Below are 16,188 nucleotides of genomic sequence, written 5' to 3'. Positions count from 1 at the left end.
GCACCCCATTATTCTTTCCCCTTCTGCTCAAATAACAGATGCTTACCCTCACTTTGGATACCACTCTTCCCTGTGAAATCCAGCAGCAACAGGATTAAGCACCCCCCTCTCCCATTCAAACCCAACAAGTTCAGTGAAGTGAAGGGGATACAATGGCGAAACAGAGTCAAAGACAGCGTCTGTTCAAATTGTTAGGGGAGTCACATGAAGATCAAGCTTTACATCTGATACAAATGTGTAGGAGACTAGGTCCAGCCTCTGCATCCTCTGTGGTTGGTGGTTCAGAGTATATGAGCTTTCAGTATCCCAGGTTAGTTGACTTTGTAGGTCTTGTTATGATGTCTGTAAACACGTGGTTTTGCTAAATTTTGTCTTCACCTGATTTTTTGTTTATGGGTCTCTATATCTGTTAGCATTAATAGAAGAATGAAGTCTCTCAAATGACAGTTATAATAGGCTCCTGTCTGTGAGTGTACCAGTGTATTTTTACTAGCATCAGTGGCTGACTCTCACTTGAAGGGGTCTCAAGTTGGGCCAGTCATTGATTGGCTATTCCCTAAATATCTGTTTCATCTTTATACCTGCATTATAGGTGGGACAAATTTTGGGTTGAAAGTTTGGTGGGTGAGTTGGTATCCTTATTTCTCCAATGGTAGTCCTGCCTGGCTGTATCAGGTAGCCAGTTCAGGCTCCATATCCCCTCTGAGAAGTGACCAAGGGTTCTGTGGATGACTGACTTTACACACAGATATGATTGAAAACATGACATCTACTACTCTTCAACACCTTTATGAACATCTCCTTGTCATTTAAATATCTTTAGTCATGGGTTTGAATTATTTTTAATGAAAGCAGAATTGCAAAATTTATACACAGAGCATGATCATTTTGTCTTGGGACAAGCCAATCAACGAACTCTTGTCTTTCTATGAACACAGGCAGCTATTCAAGCTTCATCCTGGATGTGAAAGATTGCCCCTGAATCAACCTTAAAATCTAGAAATGATGTAGTTTGAATTCAAATCTTTCTCTCACAGGAAAACAAATGAGATCATTTGGCCTAAGTGGCAGGGGAGAGAGTGGAGTTTAAATTCACAGCTCATAATTATCAATTCATTTTTCAAGTGGAGACAAAGTAGAAAAACCAGAACAAATTAGAGCAAAGAGGTACATGTACTGGGTCAGAGAAAAAGATTCTCTATTTGTGGGATTTTGCCTGAGCTCTGACCCACAGTACCTGGTATGCTGCTTGCCTCTTCTGCTCTCTCTTCCTTTTGCTTTTATCTTCCTGGTCCAGCTCTATCCTGATTTCCTCCCCCCACCACCACCATGTGCTCATGGCCAGCCTCTACTCCTCTATTTCTCTTCTATCTCTCTCTCTCCCTCCCTCCCTCCCTCTTCCCCTCCCTTCTTCTCTCTTCACCCCCCTACCTTTCTCTGCCTCTCCTACCCTCTTAACTCCACTCCCTAATACCCTGAATAAACTCTATTCTATACTGCACTGGCATGGATCGTTCCTCAGGGGGAAGGATTGCTCCACACTTCATCAACCCTCCACCAAAGCATATTCCTTCTCTTTATCTTTTTTATTAATACATCACCATTGACCGACATGGAAGAGTCCACAGAATCCAAGGAAAATAAGGAGGTGGTAGTGGAAGAAAGAGAAGACAGTGGAAGTAAGGAAACTGAGGGAGGAGTTTAGGAAGAAGAGGAATTCCTGTAGGGGATCTTCAGAAAACAGTCCTTACCTAGCTAATGTCTGTATGAATGTGTGAATTTCAAAGTGTTAAAAGAATTGAGATAATGATTAGGGAAATGAAAGCTATTAAGGGTAGGCCCGAGTGCCGCAGGGATCTCTGGCAGAGGAGTGTTTTCAGCCGTTTCCGTGCTACTCGCGCTGTGAGCCTTGCAAGCTAGAGCCGAGTACGCGGGCCGGCCATCATGTCACGTTACGGGCGGTATGGAGGAGAAACCAAGGTGTATGTTGGCAATCTGGGAACTGGTGCTGGTAAAGGAGAATTAGAAAGGGCATTCAGTTACTATGGGCCCTTAAGAACTGTATGGATTGCCAGAAATCCTCCAGGATTTGCCTTTGTGGAATTTGAAGACCCTAGAGATGCAGAGGATGCTGTTCGAGGATTGGATGGGAAAGTGATTTGTGGTTCTCGAGTGAGGGTTGAATTATCAACAGGCATGCCTCGGAGATCTCATTTTGATAGGCCACCTGCCTGTCGTCCCTTTGATCCTAATGATAGATGTTATGAGTGTGGTGAAAAGGGACATTATGCTTATGACTGTCATCGCTATAGCCGACGAAGAAGAAACAGGTCACGATCTAGATCACATTCCCGATCCAGGGGAAGGAGATACTCTCGCTCACGCAGCAGGAGCCGTGGAAGGAGGTCAAGATCAGCATCTCCTCGGCGATCAAGGTCTGTGTCTCTTCCTAGATCAAGATCAGCTTCACTCAGAAGATCTAGGTCTGGTTCTATAATAGGATCGAGATCCCACTCAAGGTCAAGATCAAGATCCAGGTCTATTTCACGACCAAGAAGCAGCCGATCAAAATTCAGATCTCCATGTCCTAAAAGAAGTCGTTCCCCATCAGGAAGTCCACACAGAAGTGCAAGTCCAGAAAGAATGGACTGAAGTTCTCAAGTTCACCCGTTAGGGAAAAGTTATTTTGTTTACATTATTATAAGGGATTTGTCATGTCTGTAAAGTGTAACCTAGGAAGGATCATCAACCATCTAATCAAAATGGATCTGGATTATTACTCTGTAAAGTTCACAGCAGTAAATATTGTTTTTGTTGAATGTATTAACATCTTTTGGTCTGAAAATGTGGGTTTTTTATTTGACACATTTAAATAAAATGTTTCTAAGTAAAAAAAAAAAAAAAAAGGGTAGGCCCCACCCATTTAGAAGAATTTTTTTATGGAGATGCATTCATTCAAGGACAAGATTTCTTCTGAGGGAGGGTGAAAGAAGGGGCTCCTAAGACTTAGCATAAAATGGAATATTTTGTGGAACAATCTGAGCTCATAGCATCCTGTGTCAGCAAAGAGATGCTGTGAGATGAAGAAAGCAGAGCAGGTTACCCAGGTACTGCCATGTTCATTGATGAAATTATTTTCCAAAACCCTGAGAAAATGATTGTTCTTAAAAACTGTAGGGCTAGATGTTCCTAGTCAATACTTTGAGTTTGGTGTTTTCAGACTGAAGGCAGAAACTATATGTGCCTCATTTAGATCCTGGCTCATGGAAACCTTAAACTAATATCCATTTTTAAACTTTTAAACATGTTCTAATTTGTGTTGTGGAGTCCAAAATCCTCTGAATACATTTATCTGAACTGTGATTATAATTTTAATCGAAAGGTAGCAGTGGAAATAATCCAGATAGTTGGGCAATGATCATCCACTATTTCACTATTCCATATCAGACACTTCAAGATAGGTGGCTTCAAGTGGTGCTCTAGTTAGGCTTACCAAATTACTAACATAACAACTTGTAGTTTCTCTAGTACTGCATGACAGAGCTCAACTCCAGCATGTTTTGACATCTACATATTGAAACCGCATAATCATTGTGATTACCCTAGCTATGTTGGAGTAGTAAAGAAAGCACAGGTAAGATAAATGATATGTCCAATATGAAAAGCTGATAAATAGCAAACTATTGAAATTCGGGCTAAGATTCTAAGGATCCTGGTTTTAGATTATGAGAGTTCAAACACTTGCTGTCTACTTCTCCTGACACAATGTGACAGAATATCATCTGACCTCATGCAGATACAGCCTGTTGTAATATCATCACCCTCATCCCTGCTCCCAGTTTGTTGATAACTTTCAGAGTTTTCACTTTGTGGGCCTTTATCCACATTGAAAAAATATTTCATGAGGGTTACAATGATTAATAACTCTGGGAAGCTGTGCAGAAACCAAAAATGACAGCTGTCAGCAAACTTGCAGAAATACAGGTGTGAAGGCAGTGCTTGGACATCAGCCCGTACAGAGGAATATGTCAACTGCAAGGTTTTCCATTCAAAACAGCAGGAGTCAAGTGCCCCCACATCAAGAGGAAAACTATCATAATCCATATGGCAGTGAATGTTACATGATTTTTAATATTGGAGGTACTGAGCATTTAAATAATATATAAGCACAATTAATCACAGTTTCTATTTTAGAGGTTTCTAGTAAAGTACTAAAACACATCAATACACAAGATGCAATAGTTTCTGTGGCTTGTTCTAATTATAAGATAATTAGCAAAAATATCCAATGTATTTGTGAAAAAACAGCGAGCACACAGAGAGAATAAAATATCATCCTGATAACTTGGCAGTTCATCAGAGTGAATTAGTGTGGTCACGTCACTAATTTAGAAAATCTTTAAAGGCTACACAGATTTTCTTGTCTACTTATCAATTAGTGAAACTCATGCCTTTCAGAATGGTAGACTGCTCAAATTACATATGAGATATATTTTATATTTTTGGTATAGTTGCTATCACACCCTTATATAATGGTTTATTCATTTCAGTGTGTAATCCATCTCTATATCTTGTTATTTATGTTTTACTTACACAGTAATGTGCATTCTTGATCTTCAAATATCATACATATTCACGTAAATACAACGGTATTGAAAAATTCTGCTTTTAATATAGCAGTTTACCATGTCTGGATAGCTCTGCAAACTCAGCACAAAATGGAGTACTCTCTCGGCAGGGCTTCCCATTCTCCACTGACAGTATCTGAAGACTGTCTCTAAGCATGTCCTTGTGGAAGCTGACCTTGAACAGAGCTTCATGTAAACACTGCATGATTCAGCACTAAAGTTCCATTTGATCCCTCCCCTCTTAGATAATTAGGCACTGTATGATGATCAATCAGGCCTTCCTGCCCATAACCCAAAAGGCCCTTTTATACACTACCCCTGAAACAATAAAGGAGAGCTAGCTGTCTCACTGAAGCTGTCTCTCCAGAAGCTCTCCTATCATACTCACTTCTGTCTGAAACCATTTTACAGTTTGGCAGGTGACCGATGACCCCAGGGGAGAGCGAGACCCACACAAAACTACTACTGCATTTTGGGCATGAGTGTCACATCCAGTATATTGCAAAAAAAACCATGCAAAAATCTAACATACAAATTGTGAACAGCATCATGGGTATTTTAGCTAAAAACTGTTCTGTCCATATATCTGCCTTTGTCTCTGTGTCTATTTCTATTTCTCTACATCTCCATGCCTATATATCATTTATATCTATATCTATCTGTATGTCTCTGTCTGTCTATTTACACGTAGTGTATAAACACATCTATTTTGATGCATAAATGAGTATATGCATAATACCACAATACTGAACTTTGTAAGATCTTGGCGATTGATACTAAAGCATCTAAAATAATGATGGCAGGAAGAATGGAATTAGACTACAGGATAAGTGATCGATATGCTTTCTGGTGAACATATGCATCTCAGTTTACCTTTAAGTTCAGTGTTGTAGCTTTCTATTCCAATCTTCAAAATTCAAATACAATTCCCTCAAAATGGAATTTATAATAACATGAAATCTTTTCAAATCCAGAAGAGAATCTGAACTGTTCCATGGAACTTATGTTTTGTGATAAGTTCAAAATTCTGCAATTTTGAGTCAATTAAACTAAAATAAAAATAGTTTTTATTAATTAATATATTTCTTCATGCCGTATCCTGATAAGAGCCCCCTCCTCCCAGCTATGCCCTCACCAGTCCTTCCCCTCAACTCACACTGCTCCTCTGCATATTTTATTCATTTTATTAATATTATTGTTGTCCTTGGCTGAATGCATCAGTTCCTCTCCCTCATCTTCAAGCATCAATATTCTATTTTCCTCATGATACATATTACTGAAGATTTCTACTTAGATTTTTAAAGGACATATTGATTTTTTAAAAATTTCAGCATCATTTCACTTTGGTTATTCTTTAGCATTTCTATGTTTATTGAATTCCATTTTCTCTTTTTTCCATTTTCTTTTATTTTTAACTTTGTATTGGTTCTTTTGACTTTTACATCATGCACCCCACTCCCACTCATCTCCCCCTCTCCGAGCACCAACTCTCTTCCCAGACAGAAAGAAAAAAATGTTTTTTTGTGGAAGCTGTAGTATGTCACAGTGTGACCCACAATATACCCTTTGTCTGCACTTAATAATGTTCATTGTAAGGACTCATTGGTCCAGTATGAAAGCACTGGCTTCTGCTACTTTATCAATACTGAATCTTTACTTGGATGTCTCTTCAATATCTTGTTGTTGTCCTGTGTCATGAAGATCCTGTAGTTTTAGATCTGTAGGACCAGCCCTTTCTTGCACTCCAGTAGTTCATTGATGGTTTAGATGTTGGGGTGAACTAACTCCAAGCCCTCAACCTGGGCCTGAGAGGTATCTGAGCTAGTGAGCCTGCTGGCTCTCCCACTCTCCAGTTCTCTGGGCTACCTCACCCCAAATCCCTGAAACCAGGACCCACTCTACCCTGCTGCCTAAATGTGGTATAGGGCGTCTCCTAAATGTCATAGCTGGTGAGAGGCAGGAACAGGTCTCCCACTCTTGTGACCCTGGGGGGTAGCTATCCTACCTGCTGAAGGTGTAAGAGATGAGGGAGGAGAGAAGGACATCCTTGTCTGTGTCACCACATAGCAGAGAGAAGGCAGGGGCTGCTCTCCTATACTCACATCCGGTTAACCCCCACATTCAGAGACAGGTCTACTATGCTATAGCAGGTGATGGGCAGGTAGAGAGAGATCTCTGGATCTCACTACTCCAAGGTGAGCTCTCCCACCAGCCACAGATGGCCAGGGGTGAGAGTAGGGAAGGGCATCTCCCTGTTGCCCAAATTGCCATACTGCTGCAATACAAAAAAGTTGCAGATTTAGCTTGCTTTCTTTCCCTTGTTCACATCCTCAGGGTCAGCTTTCCCAAGCTTATGCCATCAGGCTCAGCTCTAATGTGTTGCCAGGTGCAGGGACTCAGGTGCTTCCCAGTTGCTTCAGTAGGTGAGGGGCAGAGGTACCCCTCCTGCTCTCATGACCCAAGGGCCAGCTCTCTCACCTGCTGCAGATGAAAAGGAGAGACCGGAAAGGCTAGCTCTCCTTACTTCATGCCATTGCATGGGTGATGGGTGGCAGGACCAGCTCTCCCACACTCATACCTTTGGGGCAGTCTCTCACACAACTAACTTCCAAGTGTGTAGGGTACTGCTCTCCAGAGTACTGAAGCTGGCTAGGGGTGGGTGTTAGCTCTTACTTTCAGAATCCTACAGACAGCTCTCTCATGATGCTCAGGCAAGGGGTGGGCCCAGTTCTGTATACCCATCAGACATTAGCATGTGTCCAGAGAGCAGGCCAGACCAGGGGCAACTGCCTGACTATTGGTGGTCAAAGACACCTCCTGCCACAGGGCCATGAACCTAGATGTAGCCTCTTGTGGTATCCCAGGACAGAACCCCCACCATGGTCCTGGATGCTACCTCCAGATATTCACATTAGGCTGTTCCTCACTACCTTTGGGTCTCCAACTCTGTATGTCTTCATTGAACCTACATCCTTCTTTCTGTTTCTATTATTCTTGCATTTTTCCATTACTTACTTATTTCTTTTAGTGGCAAGTAGGGTATGTGAGTGTCTGGGGCTACCTCAGGATTGCTATAGCTACATCACACCTGTGCATCATGGCACTGTACAGGAGTCATCTCAGGTATGGTCTGCGAATTGACGCCCAGGCCTGCATGGCACCAGACTTATGGTCAACTCACTTTTTTTTTTTTTCACCAACTGCAGTCTTTTATTTAATTTATCTATTTGTCATTGTTCTCCTGGAAGTCATTGAGAGTTTGTCAACATCCCTTCCATTTTTTAACTACATTCATCATTAATACTGTGATCTTTTGTCTGAAATTACACGACAATCACTTTCACTGGGGTGGGGGTAATTACTCTAGGACAGGTAGATATTAAAAGTGGCATGTCCTAATTTGAAGTGACCCGTGTTTAGCTTTGGAACATGTACATCAGAAATTAGTTCTTTGCTGAATGCATCATCATCATTATGATTGTCATAGTCATCATCACCATCATCATCATCACCATTATGATTGTCATCGTCATCATCACCATCATCATTATCCTTGCTTTTGTCATTTTCATCTTTCAGCTGAAAGTGTGACAGTGTCCAGTATGAAGTCAGTATAGTAGAATCATGGTATCTTTATCCTTTCATTGATTAATATGCAAGCTGCCAGTCCTTCTCCCGGATTTTTTTTTCTGCAACCACATTTATTATTAATCAGTTCACTTACAAGGAAAAGAGGGTTTTAATCAAATATACAACAATTCATCTATCTAACAATGCAAATTAGCATACCTAGGAAATGGACTTTGAATATCATGTTTTTATGACTGAATTAGGTCTGAAAGGATCCAAGGAGGGGAACAAAAAGAGAGAGATGTGATAGGCACACCAACGGATTGGTGATTATTTGGTATGATAGAGATAGCAATGGGAAGAACTGAGTGAAAAATTTAGGGGCAAATATGTTTGATGTAAAAGATTTGTGGATAAAGATAGATTCAAGAAAGGAATACATCAAGAAGCAGCATTTTTGTCTGTCCAGAGGATGAGGCACAGACACCCCAAAACTAGCCAATATTATGTTGTTTGGTGACAGAAAAGACACCAGGCAATTAAAACATGGACAACACACACACACACACACACACACACACACACACACACACAAACAAACACACACACTCACAGTGCAAGGCAAAAATACAGCATGACACAGCTGGCTTATTAAAATGACCTCGGGCATTAAAGAAAGGTTGGATAGACATAGAGAAAAAGAGAGCTGGAAGACAGTATCTGGTATGAAATTAACATCAATTAACATTCATTAATGCTAACATTCATGAACACGTTTATTTAATGTTCCCACCCCATTTGAGGTATATCTTCTAATGTAGGCAGTTCTTTGTCTGAGTTTTCCTTTAGATGACCAGGTTACTATTTCGTCCTGGTCCAAGGTCAGTGCTTCACAGATGGAGTCCCACTTTGCTAAGGTTCTTATCTAGGTCCTGAATTTCTTTCTTTTATTCATCTGCTGATGTAAGTTTCTGTGCGGTGATTTATCATTTTGAAATGTAGGACTTGAAAATCTTCTTCTGGCATTTTGAGTATCTCATTATGGTTGCTTTCTCTTTCATTTACATTTTATGGGATGTTTTTTGCCATTTTTAAAAAATAGATTTTTTTTTCTCATATAATATATCCTGATTATAGTTCTTCCCCATTTATTGCTCCCTGCTCCATGCCATATACATATCTGTTCTTTCTCTCATTAGGAACAAAAACAGATATAAGGAATATAATATAATAAGATAAAACAGAATCTATTACATTGATCAAAAAAAGAGTCAGAGAAAAATCAAAAGTACCAGGATAGAAGGAGAGAGATCCTCTCTCCCAAACAGGGATGATATAAAAACACAAAACTGGAAGTCACAGTAGGTATGTGAAGTAACTGTAGGGTAAAAAGAGAGAAAATATATAAATAAAAATAGAAATATAACATAAAAATACAATAAAATAGTCCCTGAAACAACACTATGAGGGAAAGGACCTCCAAAGATGATGCTGAGTATGTTTTCTGTTGGCCATCTACTGCCAGACCTGTGATCTACCCTTATAAGTAGTTTTGTTGCTTTTTTATTTCTCATCAAACCTCCTCTAAATAAGATAAAAAATTGTATTTTTATATGCTTATTAATTGGAGATAACTTTTGCAATAAGGAATGGGGGCATGTGCCCATTTATCCTCTTGTTTCTAAGGACCCCATCTGGTGCGATTCATGCTGATTCAGCCTCTGTGAGTATATATATATATATATATATATATATATATATATATATATATATATATATGTATATATATATATCAGTCTTGTTGATTTAGAGGCCTCATTTTATTTGTATCCTTTTCCCCCTATGGCTCTTACATTCTTTTGTCCTCCACTTTTCATAATACTCTGAGCCCTTAGCAGAGGAATTTGGAAAGGAGTGAATGTTTATTGGTCTCTGACTTTTCCAATAATGCCTGGCTGTGAGTCTCTGTGTCTTTATCCATCTACAGCAGGAGAAAGTGTCTGTGATGAGGGCTGAGCAAAGCACTGGTCCACGAATATACCAGACTTCCATGAGGATTAATGTTTTTCTGTTAGTGGAAGAGTAGTGTTTAGTTTCACTTTAGGTTCCTGGGCTAGGTATTTAGTCTCTAGTTCTTGAGGAGCCCAGGGGTGTCTGGTATGGGTTCTGTTACACAATCCTTAAATCAAATCAGATATTGTTTGGTTATACCCACACATTTTTGTACTGCCGTTTACCTAGAACTTCTTGCAGGCAGTATACCACTGTAGATCAGAGGCATTATAGTTGATATTTACATCCCTCCTTTTGGAGCATGCAGACTACAGTCTTTTACTACATGTGTAGGTTTTTTCTCCTTAGTAATAAGGCCTTGCTGTCAATTTTAAATGGTAACTTATTGTCTTGGAAACAGTCTGGGATGTTTGTTGGTTCCATTTGGAATTCCTCTGTACAAAAACTCAATTAGATATAATCTAGACAGCTACTGAAATTTTCATTAGGTGACAAGAGATGTTAGTTGGGGCTCTCTTTCCCTTATTATTCGACTATTTTTATTGCAATCGCATGTGCACGCACACACACACACACACACACACACACACATGTATATATGGAAATTCTACTGTATTAGGTTTTCATGCTATTCCCCAAATGTCCCTTAATCTTAGCTGTTATTTCCCATATCCCTTCTCTTGTCCACTTATCCCTTTCCCACTTGTATTCATCCATAATTCTCTGTTCAATTTCCTTTTCTTGGATAGATCTGTGAGGCTCCCCAAGTCTCTTACCCTATAGCTAACCTCTGTGGTTCTATGGATTATGGTTTTGCTATCATTGACTTAATAACTAATATTCACAGATAAGTAAATACATATTATATTATTCTTTCTAAGTCTAGGATACCTTGTTCAAGATAATCTTTTTAATAATTCTATCTACTGACCCGTAAATTTAATTTTTCTATTGAATGGGGAAGATTCTATTGTGTGAATATGCTACATTTTTGTTACCCATTCATTTGTTAAGAGACTTCTATTCTGTTTCTAATTTTGTCTATTATGAATAAACAATGGATATTGTTGATCAAATGCCTCTGTGGTAGGATGAAGCATTTTTGGATATATGCCAAATGTGGTAGAGCTGGGTACTGAGGTAAATTACGCCGTTGTTCCTGAGAAATGGCCATGATGATTTCCTTAGTAACTTCAAATTTTTGCTTTTAAACACCAAGACTTTTTGAGCTTCTGAATGTGTAATAATGTTTTTTATTATATTTTTTGTTTTGTATACAAGTATGATGGATATGTGTGTGTGTGTGTGTGTGTGTGTGTGTGTGTGTGTGTGTGTGTGTGTGTGTACTAGCTTTCATGTGAGTCTTTTTTTTTTGTAAGTTGTCTCATCTTAGTTTATGTTCTCTATTAATATCCACTGGAAGCCAACTTCAATTGTAAAAGATGAAAAAATTCTTTCCAGGAATTTAGCTGTTAATATTCAGTAAAACCCTTTGTATGTAACTCATATGTAATTTGAGTATTACATAAATTTTAGAGACATCCTCATTCTTGAAGTGATTTGGAAAATGTCATTTATAATTTTGAATAAAGGCAGTACTAAAGAGTCAGAGGAGGGGCATAATGAAGAGGGAGACAAAAAGTAATCGATACTACAGAATGAAGTATGTGGAATACTGAAATGAGAGATGATAGAGAAAATATAGATTATATGTTTAAAGAGCAAAGACAGTAATAAAAGTTTTTTTTTCTTGTATGTCTCCAAATTTATTGAAATTATACTCCCAGATGACATTATCAATAAATATTGCTCTACTTACAGATTTACAGAAACCAATCTAAGAGCTATAAAATGATCTGTAGAATAGTTTTCAGCCAAAACAAGTTGCCAAAGCAATTGAATTCTGTTTAAAAATATAAATAGAGAAGTAAAAAGTAAAAACAAAGTTATGTAAGGAATAACATAAAGTAGATTTTTGACAGCATTCATCATACCTTTTGCCATTTCCTAAGGTTCTACAAGTAGGTCAGACTTCTAGTCTCAGTGTTTGAAGCATGCTTGGGAATACACTTCTCAGTAAAAAAAAAAAATTGGGTTTGATGCATGCCATTAATGAACACGTTTCCTAATCAGGTTCTAATTTATGAAAAAAAAATACACCATAGTAATATCACAAATCCTCTGTGAAAATATACTGGAAGAAATGTCCAGTGTCAATTTTCGTGATACCTACCCAAGAGTGTACCATGACTATTACTGAGAGATTGCCACCATCACTGATTTTAAAGTTCATGTGTCTGACAGTCACACTTTCAGGGTTGATAAAGAACTACCTTTTACAATTTCTGTCTATTTAACCTTTTAAGAGGGAAGTTTTATTATTTTTCCAATTCATGTGTCAATAGAATGTATTGCTGTTGCCCCCAAGTACTAACTACATCTCCCTCATGAACACATTTAATCATGATAATTTCTGTGTGGAAAATGAACCACATTACATAAAGCATGACTCATAAAATAATTAAGCATATTATATATAAAATGTGAACTTAGAGAAAAAATGAAGTTCTTTTTGCATCATATTAAATTTAAAAATAAGTTTTTCTATGTACCAAAATATTCTACGAAATCAGAATAGTACCCCAAAAAGCTACATATTTTTTTAATTTTTGAAAATTAAAATTTAAGCTCCAGTGATTAATGTAAATATTTCTTAATCATCATCTCAATTTCAAAATAAATGATTCATTTTAGTCTTCTCTTTCCAACTATGCTGCTGTATCTGAAACCTTAATTCAGCGATATCTGACTATGCACATGCACATATACATTCAGACATAGGTTCATGCCTAGAAGTATCCTGTGTGCAAATAAAGTAGCTTAGAGTATCTATTTCAAATTGGAAATGCTCTGTAAAGTTTTGTAAAATCAGTGAAACATTGTTTAAATCTGAGATATCAGAAAATTTCATATATATACAAGAAAAATATTATAAATAAATTGAATGTGGAAATATAAAACAAAACTGTATACTAGATGCTTTCAAGAGCAAAATCGACCTCAGGTTTATTCACTGACACAGGCATTTGAGACAAGTAACATAAAATTAAAGTAACAAATTTGTTTATGCATTCTATTAATTACTAGACAGTATGTGTTTTACACATCCATTTCATATAATGTATTCTATAGGCAATAAGAATATTAGTAATTATACAATGTCACCAAAGTATTGAAAATGGAATCAAGCAGGCTCAAAAACTATTTTCTGAGTTACTATGTGTCTGTAATTTTGGAAGTTACAAAATATATCTTAACATAGCCTTAAAATCTGGAAATAGTATATAATAAACATCTAGATAAATAAAGTATGGACTACAAGTTACAAAAAGATTGAATGAAATAAGAAAGAACAGCTTTATAGAAATTTAAATTAAAGAAAATTTAAAAATAAAATAAAACTTTTAAAATTTCCCAGACAGACAGTGGATTCAAAAGCCTACAACAGAAGTGAAATAACTCTGTTTTAGAAATATGTATCAAAGAGCCTTAATGAATTAATTGGCATATCCATTCTTTGGAAACCAAACATTAGCTGCATAGATTGCTTTAATGAAAGACCTTGCAATGGGAAGCATATTTGTTTGCAGAGTCAATTTTCTGACATTTAATTTCCTTAAAGTCCTAAAAGAATTGGTGGTATCCATGAAAGGATATGGGCTCACATAAACAGGAACAAGACCTTGGTGTTCTTATAAAAGAGAATTTGTTCAGGACATACTATCTGAGACAGGAAACAGTTGTAAAAAATAAAAACAAATCCAGGATAGGAAACACTCATGGATGTTCATACTTTGAAGGGTATTGTCTGTCTAACTCACAGGGTACACACTATCAGTTTAGCCAATTCTCAGTGGGAATAAAACTGAACTTCTGTGTATGTATAGCTCAGAATTGATAAACTTGGTTCTAATTTCTGTACCTTTGGATCATGTAATATGTGTAGACTATCACCATAATAAAAGAACACAATATGAAAGCTTGAGAAGTATAGAGATCTGCAGTTGAGTGCCAAGAAAATGTTTGTGACTCTCTGTCCATCACTTCCTCTGCATAAGCTATAAACCCAATTTATATCTTTACACTAGGATCAAAGTTAAGGAATGTGGGCTGTGGAGTCCTTTTGGACTCAGGAGAATTGGTCAGAAAATATTAACTACTATTTATATATTAGGTGATACATCCACTCTCTTCACATACCTGTGAAAGAGCGGGATACACTGCCAAGAATCCACGGAATAGATGGAAGAGCTGAGGCTTTAGAGATTGTATACAGAAATTGAAGCCAGACCATCTTGACTCCAAATACATGGCTCAGATCTGCAACCCCACCTCCCAAAAGACCAAGGTAGGGTTTTGCTGAATTTCAGTCCAACCCAGGGAAGAACACTGATGCCCGCCCTCAAAGAAATAACAGGAAAATGAACAAAGAAACACAACCACACAAAAACACATTACAAGGCTGCAGTTTATCATTCTCTGAAATTTAGGGCTAGCTGGCCTTCATTTTTATGAAAGACCAATGTATCCCAAGAAATTAATTCAGATGGTATAGCACTAAGGGAAAGTCGGCAAGCAAGTATGTTTAAGTCACAGTGTCTTTCTTCTTTGATTATTACATATATTTTAAATTAATAAATTGTCAATATTCAATCTATGAAATATGTATTGTTGTTTCTTTATACCTTCTGCTTTATTTTGAAGATGTGCTTGGGATAAGGTCAAAATAAATAGTCCTGGTGGAGTGCTTAAAGTGGAATGGAAACTCACAGCCTGTAGGACTCCAGGCTACTTGTTTAGGCACTTCAGAAGATCAACCCTCATCAATCATAAGTAAAGACAGCATTTGACTTGGAGAATCTTTGTGAGAATTAGGGAAATGTGCTTTTATTTTTATCAAGGATCAGAGTGTGTAAAAACAGCATGGCAGTTAAGAGAATATGAATTTGATGGCAAATTATTTGGGCACAAAACACATTTCATAGCTTGAGGCCAGAGAATGTTAGCAACTGAGTTGATGAATTTTTGCTTGTCTTCATTCTGTAAAACAAAGATAAGAATACACCTTTCTTGAGACTTTATTGTGAGCTGAAAATAAGTAGCCCTCAATTTGTTGGACAATAAATAAGTTCTGGATGTAAAATTAAATCTCAAATATTACTAACAGAAGAGTGGTTTAATCAGACATGCTAGTCTTTGGAATCTGGTAGGCACTGGGCATGGTACAGGCTTTTCAAGTGAGGTGCCAATGTTGAAGGCACTATTAAATATGTAACCATGCTTCCAACTACATGACATGGGAAATACATATGAAATAAATGAATGCAGTGTAAGGAAATAATCTGTACAGGGATCAGAAATTCAAACTTTCATGTTGAAATGATGACTACCTTTCCTTATTGATAGATTCATTTTGGCAATCCAAATTAATATGACCTATAGACATGTTTGTATTAGTTTCTAATTTAACAAGCAAATTGCAACAAATTAACTTTATAAGTTCTATCAACAGTTATGACATTCTTGTATGCCTTAATAGGAGAGTACTGTAGGATACTGCCCTACAAAAGTTTGAATCAAATTAAATGCCATACAAGGTGGTGGCAATTAAATTTCAATTCTTGTAACTTAAGCTCAAAACACATAAAGACAGGATTCAGAGATCGGTATTGCTTAGCTTAGCTCTGTTTAGCATAATCTGAGTCTTTTATCTTTTAATCATTCATTTCTGTAGTGAACATAAGTGCTTCTCCAGGTTATTTACCCATTTTCTATCTTAATCTTATTGATCTGTATAGTAGAAAAACTTATAATTGATACAAGGTACCATGGTAAATGGTACTTGTTATAAGATACAATTAAAAATGTCACATGAGAATATACTCATATATATATACTCACATATATATATATATAT

At 37.3% G+C, this 16,188-nt stretch overlaps 2 protein-coding genes across 2 annotated transcripts in view; both read left to right on the top strand.

Moving 5' to 3' along the window:
• CCSER1 (coiled-coil serine rich protein 1) overlaps window positions 1–16,188 on the top strand; it is a gene marked incomplete at both ends in the record, with an annotated part of 925,644 nt that overhangs the window by 672,894 nt on the left and 236,562 nt on the right.
• LOC308432242 (serine/arginine-rich splicing factor 7-like) lies at window positions 1,859–2,835 on the top strand. The gene has a single exon (XM_080932020.1). It carries the CDS (start codon window positions 1,945–1,947, stop codon window positions 2,650–2,652), a length of 708 nt encoding a protein of 235 aa, XP_080788146.1. The 5' UTR covers window positions 1,859–1,944; the 3' UTR covers window positions 2,653–2,835.

This window comes from Micromys minutus, assembly GCF_963924665.1.
Source record: "Micromys minutus genome assembly, chromosome: 18".
NCBI lineage: Eukaryota > Metazoa > Chordata > Mammalia > Rodentia > Muridae > Micromys > Micromys minutus.
The sequence above is the reverse complement of the archived record's forward strand: the minus strand, read 5'-3'. Positions and strand labels throughout refer to the sequence as shown.